Source organism: Aedes aegypti, chromosome 2, assembly GCF_002204515.2.
Source record: "Aedes aegypti strain LVP_AGWG chromosome 2, AaegL5.0 Primary Assembly, whole genome shotgun sequence".
NCBI lineage: Eukaryota > Metazoa > Arthropoda > Insecta > Diptera > Culicidae > Aedes > Aedes aegypti.
In genome coordinates, this window is record NC_035108.1 from 377,362,728 (window position 1) to 377,381,946 (window position 19,219).

At 37.2% G+C, this 19,219-nt stretch overlaps 1 protein-coding gene across 3 annotated transcripts in view; it reads left to right on the forward strand.

Moving 5' to 3' along the window:
• The window catches only part of LOC5565305 (trissin receptor), a 307,255-nt gene extending 288,530 nt beyond the window's left edge, over positions 1-18,725 (forward strand). For 2 of the 3 annotated variants that reach the window (XM_021846795.1, XM_021846796.1), the window contains one exon: positions 18,084-18,725. In XM_021846795.1, the coding sequence (XP_021702487.1) occupies positions 18,084-18,131 (48 nt within the window). In that variant the 3' untranslated portion in view covers positions 18,132-18,725. The remainder of the gene's footprint in view (positions 1-18,083) is intronic. The other variant, XM_021846797.1, reaches the window with a different exon arrangement.
• Positions 18,726-19,219: the final 494 nt, after the last annotated feature.

Sequence of the window (19,219 nt, forward strand, 5' to 3'; positions counted from 1 at the left end):
GACGCGTTCAAATTTTTAGTTCACAGTACGCGCTGTGACATATTTGCTCTTTGTGAAACATGGCTAACTTCTGAAAAAGATGTCCCATTCCACGATTTTAATATTATTCGTCTGGATCGAGGGGATGGGTATGGAGGAGTGCTTTTGGGGATCAATAAGCTCCACTCCTTTTATAGAATTGATTTCCCCCCGATGGTAGGCACTGAAGTAGTTGCTTGTCATGTTACTATACGAGGTAAAAGTTTCAGCATAGCCAGCGTGTACATACCGCCCAATGCCAGAGTATCCCGCAGAGATCTTTCGGCCGTATGCTGTGCTATGCCTGCGCCATGGTTGATTCTAGGAGATTTCAATTCTCACGGTACAGCCTGGGGGTCACCGAGGGATGACAACCGCGCTTCCATGATATATGATCTTTGTGACTACTTCAACTTGACAATTTTGAACACTGGGGAAGCAACACGAATAAAACCTCCAGATCCTCCAAGCATTTTAGACCTCTCAATCTGTTCGAGTTCACTATCATTGGATTGCACGTGGAAAGTAATTCAAGATCCCCATGGTAGTGATCACCTGCCTATCAGAATTTCAGTTACCAATAATTAGAATCCAATTCATCAGATAAACCTCGCGTATGATCTCACCAAGCACATTGACTGGGAAAAGTACGCCAAGGGGGTTTACGAGGGCGAACAGCTAGTTGATGTTCTTCCTCCGTTGGAAGAATGTCAATTTCTCTCCGCGTTAATTATTCAGAGTGCTCTTCAAGCCCAGCGTCGCCCTTTTCCAGGATCTTCAGTACGAAGCCGGCCACCCACTCTTTGGTGGGACGACGAGTGTACGAAGGTCTATCGCGATAAATCCGCCGCGTTCAAAAACTTTCGCAAACGCGGTACACTAGAAAATTACGAGCGGTTTACTAAACTCGAGCGAAAATTTAAAAGCCTCGTAAAGGCAAAAAAACGCGGATATTGGCGTAATTTTGTTAACGGGTTATCGCGCGAAACGTCAATGAGAACACTTTGGACCGTCGGGAAAAGAATGCGGAACGCTTCTACGGTCAATGAGGATCGCGAAAGCTCTCCTCGGTGGATCTTCGACTTCGCCAAGAAGGTTTGCCCGGATTCCGTTCCAACGCAACGACCTATTAGAGACGTTCATACCGACAGAAACGACATGGACGAACCGTTTACGATGGTTGAATTCTCACTTGCTCTCCTCTCATGCAACAACTCTGCCCCAGGCATGGATGGAATAAAATTTAGCATGCTTAAAAACCTCCCAGACGTCATTAAGAGGCGCATGTTGAATCTTTTCAATCGAATTTTGGAGGGCAACATTGTTCCGGATGACTGGAGACAAGTGAGAGTGATAGCCATCAAAAAACCCGGGAAACCCGCGTCGGATTATAACTCGTATCGACCTATCGCGATGTTATCATGCATTCGAAAGCTGTTGGAGAAAATGATTCTCTTTCGGCTTGACAAGTGGGTTGAATCGAACGGCCTTCTATCAGATACGCAATTTGGTTTCCGCAGAGGTAAAGGAACGAACGACTGTCTTGCGTTGCTTTCTTCAGAAATTCAACTGGCCTATGCTCAAAAGGAACAAATGGGTTCAGTCTTCTTGGATATTAAAGGGGCTTTCGATTCAGTATGTATAGATGTCCTTTCAGACAAACTCCACGAATGTGGTCTTTCCCCAATTTTGAATAACTACTTGCATAACTTGTTGTCTGAGAAACGTATGAGCTTTTCTCACGGAACCTCAACAACTTCACGAATTAGCTACATGGGTCTCCCCCAGGGCTCATGCTTGAGCCCCCTGCTTTATAATTTTTATGTAAGAGATATTGATAATTGTCTCGTGGAAAATTGCTCGCTAAGACAGCTTGCAGATGATGCCGTTGTTTCTGTAATAGGACCAGGGGCGGATGATCTGCAAAGACCGTTGCAAGATACTTTAGACAATTTGTCTACGTGGGCTGTAAAGCTGGGTATCGAATTCTCTCCGGAGAAAACTGAGTTAGTTGTCTTTTCTAGGAAGCGTGACCCAGTAGAGATCAAGCTTCAATTCATGGGTAAGGAACTAACTCAAGGCCTTTCGCACATGTATCTAGGGATCTGGTTCGACTCTAAATGCACCTGGGGAAAGCACATCAAGTATCTGCATCAGAAGTGCCAGCAACGAATCAACTTTATGCGTACACTCACAGGAACATGGTGGGGAGCTCACCCGGAAGATCTGATAAAGTTATATCGTACAACAATACTTTCGGTCCTCGAATACGGTAGCTTTTGTTTCCAATCCGCGGCGAAAACTCACATCTTGAAGCTGCAGCGTATTCAGTATCGCTGTATTCGAATCGCTTTAGGATGCATGAACTCGACTCATACTATGAGTTTAGAAGTATTAGCAGGAGTTCTTCCTTTATCAGACCGTTTTGCGGAATTGTCGCTCCGGTTCCTCATCCGCTGTGAGGTGTTAAACCCATTGGTAATTGAAAATTTTGAAAAGCTAATCGAACGAAATCCTCAAACAAAATTCATGACACTGTACTACTGGTACATGACTCTGGAGATTAACCCTTCCTCGAATTTACCCCACGGTTGTTGCTTCCCAGTCTTCTCCAATTCAACTGTAGCTTTTGATCTGACCATGAAGCGTGAAATCCATGGAATTCCAGAACCACTCCGTTCGGAGTATATACCATTAATTTTCGCAGACAAGTTCGGCCAAGTCAGCAGCGACAGAACGTTTTACACAGACGGGTCAAAAATAAATGATTCCACTGGTTTTGGTGTATTTAATGAATTTCATAGCGCCGCCCATAAACTTCAAAATCCTTGTTCCGTATATGTCGCTGAATTAGCGGCGATACACTACGCATTAGAGCGAATAGCCTCTCTTCCCTCTGATCAATACTTCATTTTCACGGATAGTCTCAGCTCCATAGAGGCTATTCGTTCAATGAGGCCGGTAAAGCACTCGTCGTATTTCTTACGAGAAATACGATCTATTTTGAGTGCTCTATCGAATCACAACATCACCTTGGTTTGGGTCCCTTCTCATTGCTCGATTCCGGGCAATGAGAAAGCGGACTCACTCGCCAAGGTGGGCGCTATGGAAGGTAATATTTACGAACGGCGTATTACCTTCAATGAATTTTTCACAATTGCTCGCCAGCAAGCCATGATCAGTTGGCAACAAAAATGGAATGAAGGGGATCTGGGCAGGTGGTTACATTCTATTCTCCCACAGGTATCGAATAGACCGTGGTTTAAGGGGTTGGACATGAGCCGAGATTTTATCAAGGTAATGTGTCGTCTGATGTCCAATCACTACTCCCTGGGCTCACACTTTTATCGAATAGGCCTCGCAGACAGCAATCGATGTGGTTGCGGCGCAGGTTACCAAGACATCAATCATGTCGTGTGGTATTGTCCCGAATACGAAATTGCCAGAACCAATTTATGTGCATCCCTCAGGGCCCAAGGAAAACCAGATAAGGAAGACATTAGAGATGTTTTGGGTAGGCTAGACTTCGATTACATGTTCCTCCTCTTCAAATTTTTGAAGGATATTGACGTTTTTGTTTGATCACCCATGTCTGTCGTTCCGTTTGTCCACCTTGCTTTCCTTGAAACCGTTTTGTTGTATCGTTACAGGTCGTTTAAGTCCGCCCCATGATTGACGAACAGCACCATACCGCCACTTTGCTGCTAACTGTGATCAATCAAACCTTTAAATCCCATCCTTACCCAAAAAATAATTGTATTCCCTAACCTCGACCAAACCGCGAGTTTTTCGGTTCCCCAAAACTAACATAGATATTTAAGAAGCAAACAAGATTTTGTAAACCAAATCAAATGAATTCGGCTCCGTTATGCCTGACGGCGCTTGAGCCTATCAAATAAACGAATAAGTAAAAAGAAAAACTAGGGTCCATCTAAACAAAGATTGCTTACAATGCACTTCTGGACCAAAGATTTTCTTTGACAGAAAATGAGTAGGATGTAGTGTAAACGTTGATAGCACGTGCAATCCACTTGAAGGCCGAATGTACGGATATAAACTACCTGTCTCGAGATGAAATAGAAAATCGCTCGTGCACGGTAAGTATTGCATCAGGCTTAGAAGCGTTAATGGTGCAATAATAACGAAATGCTTCAAATGAGAAAAGCCCGCGTAAGGGGCCGTCCATAAACTACGTGATAGTTGAGGGGGTGAGCCAAATGCCAAAGAAAAGCCACGCTGCAAAGGGGGTAAGCCGAAAGTCAACCACCCTATCTTTTGAAGTAACAAAGTTATTCATGAATTACTCTTTTTTCAAGGGGTAGTTTAGGCCTCTATAACTGGCTTCGGCGCAAAATGGCGCAGACAACTCTTACAAATCATGAAAGTACCATATCTCCCTTTTCGGCAGTTGATAAAAACTTTTGTCTTTTGTCTAACATTTTTTATGTCTTCTACAAAGTTGTTAAACATCTTAAAACGCGTATTTTTGCTGAACATTGTACCTCTCTATCTCTTAAAGTAAAAGAATTATCAGTCGAATTCGTTTTAATAAGGCTTATTTGTGTGATAGTAAAAACCCATGCAAAGACGCTTATAGACAAAAGTTTTTATCAACTGCCGAAAAGGGAGATATGGTACTTTCATGATTTGTAAGAGTTGTCTGCGCCAATTTGCGCCGAAGCCAGTTATAGAGGCCTAAACTACCCCTTGAAAAAAGAGTAATTCATGAATAACTTTGTTACTTCAAAAGATAGGGTGATGATATGTTCAGCAAAAACACGGGTTTTTCTATGACAAACAACTTTGTAGAAAACACAAAAAATGTTAAAAATCTTGGAAAAAAGTTTTGATAAAAAATATGATTTTTAGGGGTCATTCACATACAACGGCATATATCTCAAAAAGTATAAGAGATAGACAAATTGTGTCTTCGAAAAATTTGTTTCAAATTGCTAATTCTACAACTTTGCCGAAGACACCATATGTCTATCTAAATGTTTTGAAAAAATAGTTTTTCTATCTCACTGCTAGGTGGATTGGTCACAAAACTTTTTTCGTCAAAAGTTGCGCTTTAATATACCAAGAAACTTCTCCGAACAAACTATACCGCTAAAATCAACGGTTTAGGCGCTATTCAAAAAGCGCATGAAAACGAGAAAATAAAACACAGTGCCACGGTGTTTTATTGAATTCATAAAAAAAGTTATCTTAGCACATAATAGGTTTTTTGGGTTAGGAATTCATGAGCTGTGATGCTCCACCTGTCCATTTTATCTAAATATTCTTCCAGAAATTCTAACCATTAATTGAACATTGATCTTGAACTTTCCCATATTCCTCAACAATCTCAATTTTGTTAAAATGTTTTATCAGAAGCATTCACAAATAACCTTTAATTGTTTCAGAATTTACTTTAATATGACGTTTTAAGCTATCATAATTTACCGAAGGTCCTTTGATGAATATCTAATTTATTTTTTTTCAAACAAAAAGATGTTTTAATGGTGAATGCATTGGGAAAATCTTATAGGAAAATTATCATTAATCTTGTATTTAAAAACAATATCCAATTTTTCTTAAATCCCAAAATTCAGTAATTCATTATTACCAAGTAGTTATCCTTTTTTTTTCAAATAAACCAGTTTTTTCCATACATAAACTCTTTCAAAGTGATTAACATTTACAAAAATAAAAATTGAAAAATGATCATTTTAGTCATTTTTACACTGTCCCATCAGGCTATTATTTTATTCCCATATTGGCTAGCCTATATTTTTATGGCAATTTTCAATATTTTCACCTATTCACTCAAAGTTTTCAAGCAATTCAAGATTTTATGACAGCCTTCTAAAAGCCTAATTTTTATTGATAGGGGGAATCAGGGTAAAACCGACACTGTGGGTAAGATCGACACCCTTTGATTTTCCATGGTTTGAGCAGATTTTCATGCAGTTTCCACCAAGCTCTATCTTTACATGTGAAATGTTGTGTTTTGGATGACATTACAACCGACCTTACCAATATACTGCCAAAATAAACAACAAAATCATATTGGATAACATAGAAGCAACAGCAGTTGCAATATTTCGCTGCGTCTACATCATCATTTACTATAATTACGTTCACACAACATGAAGGAGAATTTATTCTTTGGTTTTTTGACAGCTAAAGCATTTTTTTACTGGCGTTTTAATCTTGATTTCCGCTTTCAAAAATCTTACGCAAGCTGCAAAACCCGTATTTCAAAGAAAGATCCCGAGCACTCTCTCTGATTTTTTCATCAAATTAACATCAGGTGTTCATTATTAAGAAAGTTGGCATTTCAAAAGAATAATAAATAATGAAAACATTATGTTCACATCGTTGGGTAATAAAATAAAAGCTTGTTGAGCAGTCGAAGAATGATGAAAATAATAATTCAAAGAATAATAAATTCACTAGAGCTAAATATTTCAGTCAATGTACAAAAAACTAGTTCTAAAAAGTTTAAGTTCAGTTGAATAATCATCGAAATCCTAGATTTTTGGCATAATGATCAAATGATCTTTCTATAAACCATTCAAAAATAAGCTCTCAACCAAATTTTCGTTCAACTAAACGTCATTCGACCAAAATAAATGTTCCTAAGCAATTCGACCAAATGTCCTTTCGACCAAATGTCCTTTCGACCAAATGTACTTTCGACCAAATGTCATTCGACCAAACGTCATTCGACCAAATGTCATTTGACGAAATGTCCTAAAGCCCTTTCTATATATATTCAATGCCTAGCCCGAGAGCGCATTATTTTTTAGGTATTGAAAAAGCAAACTACACTAGCCAGCTTCCGAAAGAGGTGCACTTTGCGAAAAAGGACCACGTGATTATTGAGCTGAAATCGAATTCAGGTTAACTTCTGCATTCATGAGTCCTCTCATGGCGTAGGGGTAACGCGCCCTAACTAGAGATCAGAAAGTCGTGAGTTCGATTCTCACTGAGAAGACGTGTAACTTTTTCGCAAAACTTCACATCAATTTGTCCATTTAATCCAATTGCAAACTATATGTAATGTTTAGCTTTTCGGTAGTTGTTAAACTTCCACTCGGCTGGTTAGCCGTAAATCACGATTCATTATTGAAAACAAGAACATAAGACTATTTATTTACCGCTGTCCGAATTTGCCAAAATATTCTGCAAAAACGAAAAAAAAATGATATGATGAAACGATGATTCATAATATTCATCCCGGAAGTCCCAACCAACTTCATAGGTAACGTGGATCCCATTGGGTAAATCTTGAATAAATTTCTGAAAATGGTCTGGAAGAATTGCTTGAAGTATTTCAGCACGAATTCCAAGAGGAATTCTTCGAGATATCCTCAGAAAAATATTAGGCGTTAAAATATTGATTGAAGAAGAGATCTAACAATTCTCCATGTTAATAAGAAATTCTAATTATGCAGTTTGCAAAAGTGAGTTTTGATTTTTGTTTGTCAATTTTCAACTTTTTAATTCTTTCATAAAAAAAAACACGTGGTCAAAGCGGAAGGGGGAGGAGTATTGATCTAAACCACTCAGAGCAACGAGGGGGAGGGAGTGATCAAGAGTCAGAATAAAATGAACATGTGGTTTATGGATGGCCCCAAATGCGACATGATTTTTAAACATTCTAAAACATTAGCTTTCCAGAGCAAAGTTGATTAACAAAGGGATAACACGCTGAGTTATCAGATAACTAGCATGCAATAACTTAGTTCGTTTTCATTTTGTTTGACATGTTGATAACAAGTTCTGTTATGCTTTAAATTTCTCCCATTGATAGCCCATTATGTTATCAATTAGTTGTAAAGGTCGCTGTATTATCACAAATATTTGATGTGATTCACTCGGCGACGGCATCATCAAAATTACATCTCCAAATTCGTTGACAACAAGATTCTCCATCAACAATAACAAAAAATTACAAAATTATTTCATGATAACAAAACCTGTTATTGCTGCTATGTTATGCAGTTGTTATTCGACTTTTCTCTCTGACCAGCGGATTACAACACCATTCACCAGTTTGTTACTCAGATAGCACGTATTTTCTTTCAAAATATGTTATATTTTTGGCAGGTTAGTTAGTTAAAATAACAAAAAATGTCTATTTTAAACAAAAATATAACTAAATATTGTGTTATTTTTCAGAGCTGAATTGTAACAAAATTTGTTATTCTATGACAATAAATAAAACTGAGCATATAAAATCAATTGTTCAAATTATTTATAAGAATTTGTATTATAATCATGTTAGGAACTAAAACTTTTTATTAAATTTGTAACAAAAATATAACACAATATATTATTTGTATAAAATTTTGATATAATTATGATACAATTTTGTTGTAGATCACTGGTCGGGAAGATAATTTGAAACAAATGCAATACTCAATAACATTGAAAATTTTTCTACTTACTACGGCCATTTACAATGGATTCCCTATGTTTTGACCCGCAGATTTCAAATTTGCTCTGAGAATTATTAATAACGAAAACTAGCCAAAAACATTTTGTTTTTCAGTGAAAAGAATCAAATATTTTAATAGTTTTTTTTTTCGGTGGAAATAACATTTTTACTATTTTACTGAAGTTTGTTATAACAACAAGTTTGTTATAGGGAAGGTGTACCGGTATTCGCCATGTTCCAGTTATTCGCCACCACAAATTATATACCGTTTTACAACATATATGGTTTCCAGTTGTTTAGTGTTTGCTAAATTGCTTTAAGATGACACAGAAACATTCTTGGAAAGCGCAAAACTTTCTCAGAAAAATAATAGAAAAAAAATATGTTCCTTCAAATTTTTTCTCCTCTGCACCTATTTTTCGCCATGGTGTTCTTGATTCGCCACCCTTCATAAGAAATCAACGTAGGTGGCGACTTCTGGAACCGAAATTAAAATCGTGGTGAATACTGGTGCAAGTGGTCCAGTATTCGCCACCCCCATTTTTAATTTTTTAATACAAAAACAAAGTTCCTGATTGGTTTTTATATTTTCCCTGCTGAGCATGGATTGAAAGCTTTCGTTTAATGTATCGTTACTGTCGATAGGTCGTTTGATTTATGTATAAACAATATTTTTCCTTAGGGTAGCCAAAACTGATACACCTTCAAAACTATGTTTTGTTTAAAATATTTTATGTACAGTTTCAAATCAAATAAATTTGCTTCAAAAGCGTGTAATCGGTTCAGTATTCATGAAGTTATAGTTTTTTAAGTAAGATGTAGACAATAAAATGATAAAACTACTTTTACTTAAGATTTATTTACATTTAAAGAAATATAATGTTCTACAAACTTATAAAAAAAATGATTTTGAAGAAAATGATGGTAAGAGCTTCAAAACTTGTTAAAAGTAGCATAGTTATGAAAACATCACTGAAGGCTGAATTTTGAAACCGCACCCTAATAAACATATTAACATCTCATTTAGACTTCAATTGATACATTAGAGTTTCCAGGTATTGATACCGTCCGGATTTTGATTCAACACGGTATACTTTTCAAGAATATTGAGTACTCCCTGCATTCCAGGATATGATTTTTTTTATATACATACCTGATCAGTCTAAAATAAAAAATAATGATTATAAAATTCGATTCTCTCACCCCATACCAATAATATGTATTCGATTTTCAATTGATAGAAAATAATTTTTAAACAAATTGATTTTGGCAGTTTACAAGTTTGATTGTGTTAGTGCATACGTAGCACTACTCTTGAGCGGTTCCACAGAAAATGACGACTTTTTTTTCCCAAATTTCATTTTTATATTTTTTGATTTGGATGGAATTTTGCACATACTTTCTCTATGCCCAAAAATGCCTTTTTGCATCATCGATTCGCCATTTTGACTCTAGCCTTACTTTTGAGAAGGGCCTAAGAAAAAAAACCTTAATAATTTTCGAAAAAATATAACTTAGAAACGGTTTGTCCGATCCGTTTGGTGTCTTCCGCAAAGTTTTTAGATTATTGTTGGGACTACCTGGAGTACACTGTAAAAAAAATGTTGTAATTTTTTTATATTTCGAAAATAAAGCTTAAAAATCAATTTTCTCAAAAATCTTATTTTTGATTTTGTTTTATTTTTATAAATATGTCAAAGTACACAAAAAATGAAATCTTTTGCACAGTAGGTCAAGATGGAGAAATCATGGACAAAAAAGTTATGATTTTTAAAAAAAGGTGAATTTTTGAAAATGGTCATAATAAACTTTTTAAATGGTTTTCAACTCGATTTCATTAAAGAACGCAATATTTACAACACAAAAGGTATACGGGAAAATCAGGCTAACTCTTACCGTTTTAAAAATACAGTGATTTTAATACAAAATTATGATACAATTTTCAATTTTCGGTCATTTTCGAATGTTTTTCGTGGCTCATAAGCCTAGAGATTTGTTCATTGTCTGAAAGAGCACATAATTTTTGACTAAAATGTTTGAAAAAATATTGATTTGGTAATTTTTCATGGTATGAGGCGAAATAAAAATATGCCCTGTAAAAATAATTTATTTATTTTTTAACGAAACACAACTTCAACATTCAACATTGTGATATTTTAATATGTAATTATCAAGAAAATATGGAACAAAATGTTAAAAATTAATAAATAACAAACTAACGAATATAAAGCAATCAATACGTGAAATGCATTTATATCGATTTAAGATAATGAAATATTTCCGTTCGAAAACAAAAGCTTCATGATAGAGGAGTAACGTGCCCAGTTGTCTCACACAAATATACCTGATGTTTTTTTAAAGTACAACACGTTGGTATATTTTTGTGGTCGGACAGAAACGTACCTAATAGTTGATTCAAGTATCCGTGTTGCAGGAAAGAGAATTTGTAGCTATATGTGATTTTTTATAAAATTACACTTTTGTACTTCAGGATGAAGTTCAAAGTCATCACTGGAATGCGCAGCAAGCAACTATTCATCCATTTGCGATTTATTTTAAGGAAAATGGCATGCTCAATCATTTAAGCTTTGTAGTAATTTCCGAAGATTTGCGGCATGATTCTATATCCGTTAACTTATTTCTCAAAAATGATTAATTTTATACGCCAAGAAAAGCACTTAAATTTGAACAAAATTTATTTCATGTCCGATGGAGCTGCATCACAATATAAAAATAGAAAGAACTTTTCTAGTCTTTGCCAATTTAAGGGAAACTATGATATAGATGTTGAATGGCATTTTTTCGCAACATTACATGGCAAAGGGCCCTGCGATGCATTAGGGGGAACAATAAAACTAGTCTAGCTAAAGAACGTGAACATCCCATCAAAAATGCCAAGGAATTATTTGATTGGGCTCAAAAGCGAAAGGAGGCGCAACTAACACAAATTTTCTTTTCTTATGCAACTACAACAGAGTATGAACATATCTAGGAGCAGCTTAATGAACAATATTCGAAAGCAATAACTATTCAGGAAACACAAAAATACTATTCATTTATTCCAGTTTCCGTAGATAAAATAGAAGTTAGGCAATTTTCAAACTGTAATGATAGTAAAAAAATTGTAAATATTATGAAAAAGTAAGAAATCTGTATCAAAATCGGACGCTTCATCATTGCCACTATGGGCCAGAAATGAAAATTTCGCTACAAAATTCCAAACACCTCCAAAATGAACAAAAATCAACCTAAAAGTAGTACAAACTTAAGAATGCATAAAAATGTCATGTTTGGAACGACTAATATGCATTTTGAATTGAATTGAAAATATTTGTAAGGATGATGTATGCTTGGAAAAATATGTCAACTGATTCAACTCGAATGTCAAATAGACCATGAACGGAAACTTGCTCAAAAGTAGTGTATTTTTTTTTTCTATCTTTATTAACGAGATTTTTAGCCCTGGGCTAGTTCATCTCGGGAGTAGTGTATTATGACTGCTTTAGTTGTTTTTATACCAATCAAACTTATTTGACTTGTAAATTGTTTGAACAGCAGCGAAGTTAAAAATAAAGAATTAAAAAATCGACTATATATTGCATGCACTTGAACCGATGTATCTCGGCCATCCGCAAATATATGCAAAAACTTTTGGTAGTACATGAAAGAGTGGAGTCTAGGCTTCCCCTTCGAACTGCTTGCAAGTCGAATGCGGTGGAATACCTAAACTTTTAAGGTGAACGAGTGAAAATATTGTAAATTTTACTTGTACATTGTAAAATTAATGCTAAAATTGAAAATTTACGTCATTTTTATACCAGACATGTAAAATGCACCCAATTTGCGTTCCGAAAATGTACACACAATATTCTTTCTTACCGTTTTCCCCTTAAACCAAATTTTCTTATGATAGGCTGAAATTCAAGTTTTTCAGCTAAGACAATATTCACCTGCATAAAGTACAATGAAACAATGTTATTTATCAAATAAAATAGTTTGTATACAATCACACATGTTCTCAATAATGAGAAATTCATCTCAATAATTAATTTTATTGAAAAAAGGTTTTTGGATTTTTGTCGCGAAATTTTGATTTCTGGCCCATAAGAAAATGAAATAAAATGCTTTCAGAAAAAAAATATTCTATCAACTCGAAAAACATCCCAAAACAACCAAAAGTTGTGAATTTTCAGTAAATTTGACATTTGAGTGAAGACACAAATACTGAAACCCTCACCGTTCAGAGAATTCTTAACGGATTCAAATGATTTTTTGTCAGTTCACTGGCCCACATATCTAGTTTCTAAAAGTGGTCAGAGAAACTCGGAAATATACATGTGGCCAGAGTTATTCCGGTGGGTCACTGGGTCAAGTCGGGTAAAAAAGGGCTATTTTTTGGGGCATGCCATGCTACCTTTATTTATTTGCAATGACAATCATTTTAATTTGCATAAATCATTAAGATCTGATATTCAACATTATAAATGAAGAGTTTTGCACCGTTTCAAACATACCGGATGTGGCCACTCGGTCTTAACGCCTGGAAGAACCGGCTATAGATTTGTTGGATACTAAACCGTTTAAATTCTTGAAAAGTAGAAATCAAACATGATTGTGCACTAAAATGCGTTCTCTTAAGCTTTCCACAGATGTTCAGATACAAATTGGTCACTTTATTGTGAATTTGAGGCGTCCCGGGGACGCGAAATGTTCATTTTTAGGATTAATCAAATGCAAAACTCATAGTTATCCGATTCAATCGTTTCTCAAAAGGTTTACACTGATTCAATTTTCTTTAAATTCCGTCATGTAGTGGCCACATTATAACCGATTCCGGAAATTATCTGTGTCTTGACATTTGCCTACCTCCAGGGGTACAAACGCACAGTACCCTTCTCACCCGACCTGACCCAGTGATTCACCGGAATAACTTCAACCACAGGAATATTTCCGCGTTCCTCTGTCCACTTTTAGAAACTAAGTATGTGTGCCAGTATACTGACAAAAAATCATTTGAATCCATTAAGAATTCGCTGAACGGTGGGGGTTTTAGAATATTTTCTCTCACTCAGGCCTATACGGGTTAATTTTAAAATCGCTGTATCTCGGAAACGGTAGCAATTAAATTAATTAACTCATTACGCGTGGTAAAGATGGACAAATTATGGGTGAAATTATGAAAAAAATCCACGTGCTCGGCTGGGATTTGAACCCAGGACTCTTGTATGCTAGACGAGCGCTTTACCAACTAAGCTACCGAGCCACTTGGTGACCCAATAACTGAGTTGGTTACAAGTTTAGAATTCAAATCCCTACAGACCACGCGGACCCCTTTCATAACCAATATCCATCCATCTCTTGTTCCTACACACGCGGAGCGAGCGAGTGCGATTTATTTAGTGTTGAAACTGTTTGCCTATCGTACCTACATCGCTTCCACAACAACTGTATTGTGGAAGAGTAAAGATGTGGGAAGGCTATCAACGTGTCGTTCTCACTCAAGTGACGACATGACTACTACAGAGAGGCAGTACACTCTATATAAACTGACACTTATATTGAGCTGTTCGGTAATCCAATCCGCATGGTTATTAAATTAATTAACTCATTACGCGTGGTAAAGATGGACAAATTATGGGTGAAATTATGAAAAAATCCACGTGCTCGGCTGGGATTTGAACCCGGTAGCTTAGTGTAAACGCTCGTTAGTACAAGAGTCTGGTTCAATCCAGCGAGCACGTGATTTTTTATAATTTCACCAAATTTGTCCATCTTACCCGTCGAAGGTTAATTAAATAACTGCGGATGATACCGACAGCTCAATATAGTGGTTATATTAGAGTGTACTGCCTTCTGTAGTAGTCATTCGCACTGAGTAATACCTTCCACATCTTTACTCTTCCAATACAGTTGTTGTGGAAGCGAGTATTACGATAGCAACAGTTCAACACTAATAAATCGCACCGTGCTCCGCGTTGTAGAACAAGAGATGATGGATGTTATGAAGGGTCCCTGGTCTGTAGAGATTCTAAATGTTAACAATCAGTATGGTCACCATGGTCGGTAGCTTGTGGAAGCGCTCTCTAGCTAAAGGAGTCCTGGGTTCAACCCACGAGCACGTGGATTTTTTATATTCACCTATTTGTCCAATCTTACACGCGTAATGAGTTAATAAGTAAACCATGCATTGATTACAACAGCTCAATATAAGTGCAGTTTTATTGAGTGTACTGCCTCTCTGTAGTAGTCATGTCGTCACTTGAGTGAGAACGACACGTTGATAGCCTTCCCACATCTTTACTCTTCCACAATACAGTTGTTGTGGAAGCGATGTAGGTACGATAGGCAAACAGTTTCAACACTAAATAAATCGCACTCGCTCGCTCCGCGTGTGTAGGAACAAGAGATGGATGGATATTGGTTATGAAAGGGGTCCGCGTGGTCTGTAGGGATTTGAATTCTAAACTTGTAACCAACTCAGTTATTGGGTCACCAAGTGGCTCGGTAGCTTAGTTGGTAAAGCGCTCGTCTAGCATACAAGAGTCCTGGGTTCAAATCCCAGCCGAGCACGTGGATTTTTTTCATAATTTCACCCATAATTTGTCCATCTTTACCACGCGTAATGAGTTAATTAATTTAATAACCATGCGGATTGGATTACCGAACAGCTCAATATAAGTGTCAGTTTATATTAGAGTGTACTGCCTCTCTGTAGTAGTCATGTCGTCACTTGAGTGAGAACGACACGTTGATAGCCTTCCCACATCTTTACTCTTCCACAATACAGTTGTTGTGGAAGCGATGTAGGTACGATAGGCAAACAGTTTCAACACTAAATAAATCGCACTCGCTCGCTCCGCGTGTGTAGGAACAAGAGATGGATGGATATTGGTTATGAAAGGGGTCCGCGTGGTCTGTAGGGATTTGAATTCTAAACTTGTAACCAACTCAGTTATTGGGTCACCAAGTGGCTCGGTAGCTTAGTTGGTAAAGCGCTCGTCTAGCATACAAGAGTCCTGGGTTCAAATCCCAGCCGAGCACGTGGATTTTTTTCATAATTTCACCCATAATTTGTCCATCTTTACCACGCGTAATGAGTTAATTAATTTAATAACCATGCGGATTGGATTACCGAACAGCTCAATATAAGTGTCAGTTTGGTAGCAATTAGCAAAATTTTCCCGTTATACCTTTTTTGTTACAATTTTTCGGTACTTTCATAAAATCGGGTCGAAAAGCATTCAAAAAGTTTATTTAGAGACCATATTGAAAAATCAACCTTTTTAAAAAAAATCATAACTGTCCATGATTTCTCCATCTTGACCCACTGTGCAAAAGACTCCATTTTTTGTGTGCTCTAAAATATAAAATAAAATAAAAAAAAAGATTTTTGAGAAAATGGATTTTCAAGCTTTATTTTTGAAAAAAAAAATTACAACATGTTTTTACAGTGTATATTTTTTCAGATAGTTCCAACAATAACCTAAAACTTTGCGGAAGACACCAAACCGATCAATAGTTTATGAGTTTTGATTTTTTTTAAATTGTTAAAGCTTTTTTTCTTAGGCCCTTCTCAAAAGTAACGCTAGGGTAAAATTACGAAGCGATGATGCAAATAGGCATTTTTGGGTATAAAGAAAGCATATGCCAAATTTCAGCCAAATCAAAAAATACAAAAGTAAACCGACATTCGAATGGATCATTGAATGTAGTTTTTGCAAGTGCTCACCGCATCAAAACAAAGGCGCCACTGTATATGGGATTTAACATTGTGACAGCATTGCTGTTCTGTCAAACACACAAGGCTACGGTGGCGCTATCTATGCTTTCCATAGCGGCCGTTTTGGTTATTTTAATGATCCATTCAAATGGAACCGCTCTCTTGCTAAACTATTTGCGTGAACGTGAGAATTTCTCTTCCCGGATGTTCCGGGCCATTTTTTGGAAGCGAGTAAATACTATCATGCGGCACATCAAACTTCATGATTTTTCAAACGATTTTGTTCTATGACTGAGCTGCACAGTTCAGACCCCATTTGACCACTTTGGAACCGGCATCCGGGTTTCCGAGGAACCGATTCCGGGGTCAATTATTAAAAATTAGTAAACATTGTCATGCGACACATCGCATTTCGTGATTTTCAAAGTTTTACATGGTTATGGTGAGCTGCAACGCCTGGAACTTTTTTGGGTTCTTTCGAATTGATATCCGGGATCTCGAGGAACTGGTACCAGGTCCTATTATAGAGAATCAGTACATTATCAAGTCACATATAAAACTTCGTCATTTTTCGAGACCTTTCATTAAATGAGTGAGCTGCAACGCTCGAGACCCAATTTTCCACCCTGAAAAGGAAATAATTATGTAACAGTAACAATATTTAGTATTTGTACTTAATATGATCAGATGGACCACTTATAGGCAAACATTTTCGATTTTTTTGTGAACAAAGTATGTTTTATAATAAATTGGTTACTGGAAAAAAGTTTCATAGATATAGATATGGTGGGAACATATGCTATTTATCAAGCTTGTTACAAATTGCGAAACATTGCCGATCATGGACCGATACAGATGTGATATTTATCTTCGATTGCTTTGGTCGTGCTTCGAAATAAATTGAGAACGAATTCTGCTATGCCTGACTGGAACGCAACGGCGAGCACTGGTGCAAGGGAGTAAATTGTTTGTGAAAACCTAATAGGGTAGGTGTACCAGTTATGGACATAGTGATTCCCTATTTCGCCATACGGGATTACTGGAATGTCTTCACATTTTGAAAGGTTTTTTTGTGTTCTAAAAGTAAGATTCAATATATATCTTGATGTTTAAACATTCACAAATATTTGAAATGTGAAAGTTATCGAAATTTGACGTATGGCCAAATAGGGAACCACTATGGCCATAACTGGTACACTTTCCCTAATGTATGACATTTTGACCAGATAAAAAACTTAAATTTTTCAAGTCGACTTAACTAGAGCAGATCTTTCCGACAAAAAAATATCACATTCCGTTTATATAAAAAATATACGATTTATTCCATAGAACGATCTCCTGGTAATTTAAATCATTTTGACACAAGAAGTAAGCTTTTGTTTAAAAGTGAAGTATGTACTACCAATGAGGGAAGAAGTAATTATCAAACGAGTCATTGTTAAATATGCAAGCTATTTTTTATATGTGTGTAAGTCAAAATTAATAATGCACCTATTATCATAGGTATATAACACAGTAGATGTTTAGAAAGCTGTGCGACTTTCAAGTTTTGCATGATACAAACGTGTATTTCTTTTGAAGTTTGCCATTTTTCTTTATTACTATATTTATAAGTAACCCATCATCCGACTATAAAATACTGATAACAAAAAAATAACATTAAATTCCTCATAACAATTTCATCCACTGCTCATTTGCTCTATGTGTTTCAATTGTTCTCGTTTTCTTGTTTCCTTTTCTTTTATTTTCGCCATGCCATGCCATCGTTCGTTCGCTCTGTCGCGCTCGATTTGCTCGCTGGTCCGCTGATTGGCATCCGCTTATCGAAATTCGCGGATCGCAAAATTGAACTCGACCTCACCTCACCGTCACCACCACATCGCCATCGTCATCGTCGCGCTGTCTGCTAACACATAGAACCATTCCTTACCGACCGATTCAACCCATGTAGGATTTTCCCAATGATGCTACGACCTGATCGCGTGCCGCCGGTGCTGCTCCGGCCTACTATGGAACCCACTCGTTTGGTGGTGGAACAACCAGAAGCAGCAGCAGCGGAGGCGGTCCCAACGCCACAGCGCCCTCGACCTTGACCACCACCAACACCACCAGCAGCAGCAACAGCAACAGTGCCAACGGAAACGGCACAGCGAATCGACCCAGCACGGTGCCCAGCAGCGACAACGGCAGCAAGTCGAACTGCAAGTCGAATCCGTCGACAGCCGAGCAGCCGACGAGCTCATCGAAGATGACGAAGATGATGATGATGGCCGGCAGTCGGTTTCGTGTACCACGGCGACTGAACAACCACAAGGCCATCGCAGACGGAAGAGTGTTGGACGACGACGAGGACACGACCACGACCTGTAACGACGCTGAGTTCGTTTCGACCGGGACCGTCACGTTTGCCCTGTCCTCGGTTTACTATGTGGAGTGCGAGGAGGATACTTAATTGGAATGAACAGAGTGTACATAAGAAGCATTTTTATAAGTCAATGTAGTTTCGAATAACTGAAGCTTTTTCTCATTCTTTAAGTAGATTCTAGTACCAAAAAAAAAGCGGTGGACATGATCAGAAGATTACCAAATGTTGGAAGTGTTTTAACAGAGTTTTATGCCAAAGGTTAGTATTTTAGCAAAGAGGCGTCTCCGGATCAGTGGAAGATATTTCCGAGAGAACTACATCAGAGGAATGATTATTGATTTTCATTTTAACACTTCACTAGTCGCGCTATAATATTTTGAACAACACAGATGGAAAAACTTCGCTTTTCGTACACAGTATCTGCGCGGTGCCAATGGCAGTGGTCAACCGCGCGACAACCGGTAGGTTCAAAGATTATTGACTGGCTCAAGTAGATGAATAGATTGACCCATCTTTTCCCTATTCATTTGAATTTTCAAACATATCGTGACCTAACATCACCTTCAACCGTCAATAGACCAGACTACACCAGGACTGCCGAACGATCGGCCCGTGACTCCATGTTATGCTGCCCTCGAGGAGTTTAAATACTCGTTTCATATCTTACCTGTTATTTGTTATATAAACT